At 46.6% G+C, this 1,466-nt stretch overlaps 1 protein-coding gene across 1 annotated transcript in view; it reads left to right on the top strand.

The window, feature by feature from the left end:
• LOC135818959 (uncharacterized) overlaps positions 1–412 on the top strand; it is a 65,893-nt gene extending 65,481 nt beyond the window's left edge. The window contains exon 25 of the mRNA XM_065332126.1: positions 390–412. Coding sequence (XP_065188198.1) covers positions 390–397 — 8 coding nt within the window. The 3' untranslated portion in view covers positions 398–412. The remainder of the gene's footprint in view (positions 1–389) is intronic.
• The last annotated feature ends 1,054 nt before the right edge of the window (positions 413–1,466 follow it).

Here is a 1,466-nt window from a genome sequence, read left to right as displayed (position 1 = left end):
TTTAGAGCATATTTGCATACATTACAATTGCAATTACCCAGATTGAAAATTTTTGGGGGGTGCACGTGCCCCCCGTGCCCATCGCCGAGCACGCGCCTGGTATAGTAGTCCCTTTATAACCTGGTAGCATTTGTGCCACGAAAATTCTGCTGGATAACGACGATAAGGGAGGGTGCTGGATTGACAATTCTGATTTACTGCTGCAATGTGCATGAAAGGACATTTTTGTTGCTGAAAATTATGCTGGTTTATAAAGTGTTGGATTAAAGGGAGACCACTGTTGCAGTTCAGCCCGTTGGACGCCAGGTGTGCTGCGACACCTCTGCTCAAGATGTTAGCTTTCTCACGCCACCGCTGGCACTCATTTCCCATTGCAACTGCTTCTGCAGGCGGTTAATCGCTCCCTGCCATGTCCCACCCGCAGCGCCACCGCCGCCGTCACTGTCACACATCACATCACCGCCGTGCCAGGAGCCCTGCCATGCCCTGAACAGCTGTGTCACACCAGTGCCAGGAGCACTCCTTCTGTCTTACTCCCACCGCCATCTCTTGCCTACACTCTGCGCCGGTAAGTGTGTTTGTTTATGGCATACTGGTCACTGTTTGGTCATGTATATGATTGTATGAATGTTTTTTATTTGAATTCCCAAGTACACACGTGCTACAAGCCCAATTACATGGAAGCGAATGTGTGTGTAAATGGAGTTAAAGATAGGGGTGTAGGAAGGAGGAGGAAGGTTGCAAGGCATACGGGCCACTGTTTCATCATGGCCTACTGGGCATAGTGGTTACTGTTTATCAAGACATGTAGGTCAGTGTTTGATCGTGCCATGCAGTAAGTGTCTTTGGTCATGCCATGCAGGTCATCGTTTGGTAAGGGGTACACTTTGGGGGTGGGATTTCCCCTAGCACGGCTAGACTCCTCCACTGCTGCACCCACTGGAGACCAGTCACACTTTAGTACGAGCACAAGGCGAGCGCAAGACGAGTACGGGTCAAATGCTGAATCGTTATCTTGGTACGAGGGTTTGTAGGAACTCTGACAAGAGTTTTTTTAATGCGAGCCACTCACCAATCACCTGCCTAAATTGCATGGTCCTTGGTCTTACCAATATCATGATTATAATTTTATAACGGTTGCATCACTCATTCTGCCTGGACCCCACCACACCCCTATCACTTACTATTAACATGCAGCTCAGTAAGATTTATAAGATGATGATCCTTGGTGGCAGCTCAGTAAGATTTATAAGAATCTGATGATGATCCTTGGTGGCAGCTCAGTAAGATTGAGAAGTTTTTGTGAGAGAGTGATATAAATGAATAAGCGCCTTCAAAACGAGAGAGCTTGGAAGCTCAGGGCCCTACGCTATGCTTTTTTGCCTTGATGACCTAGACAAAAAAAAAGCATAGGGATGTTATAAATTCTATAAAAAAATCCTTTTTTTAAGACATAACCTGGGATT

This window comes from Sycon ciliatum, chromosome 6, assembly GCF_964019385.1.
Source record: "Sycon ciliatum chromosome 6, ocSycCili1.1, whole genome shotgun sequence".
In the NCBI taxonomy this organism is placed as follows: Eukaryota; Metazoa; Porifera; class Calcarea; order Leucosolenida; family Sycettidae; genus Sycon; species Sycon ciliatum.
This window is presented reverse-complemented; position numbering and strand designations above follow the sequence as displayed.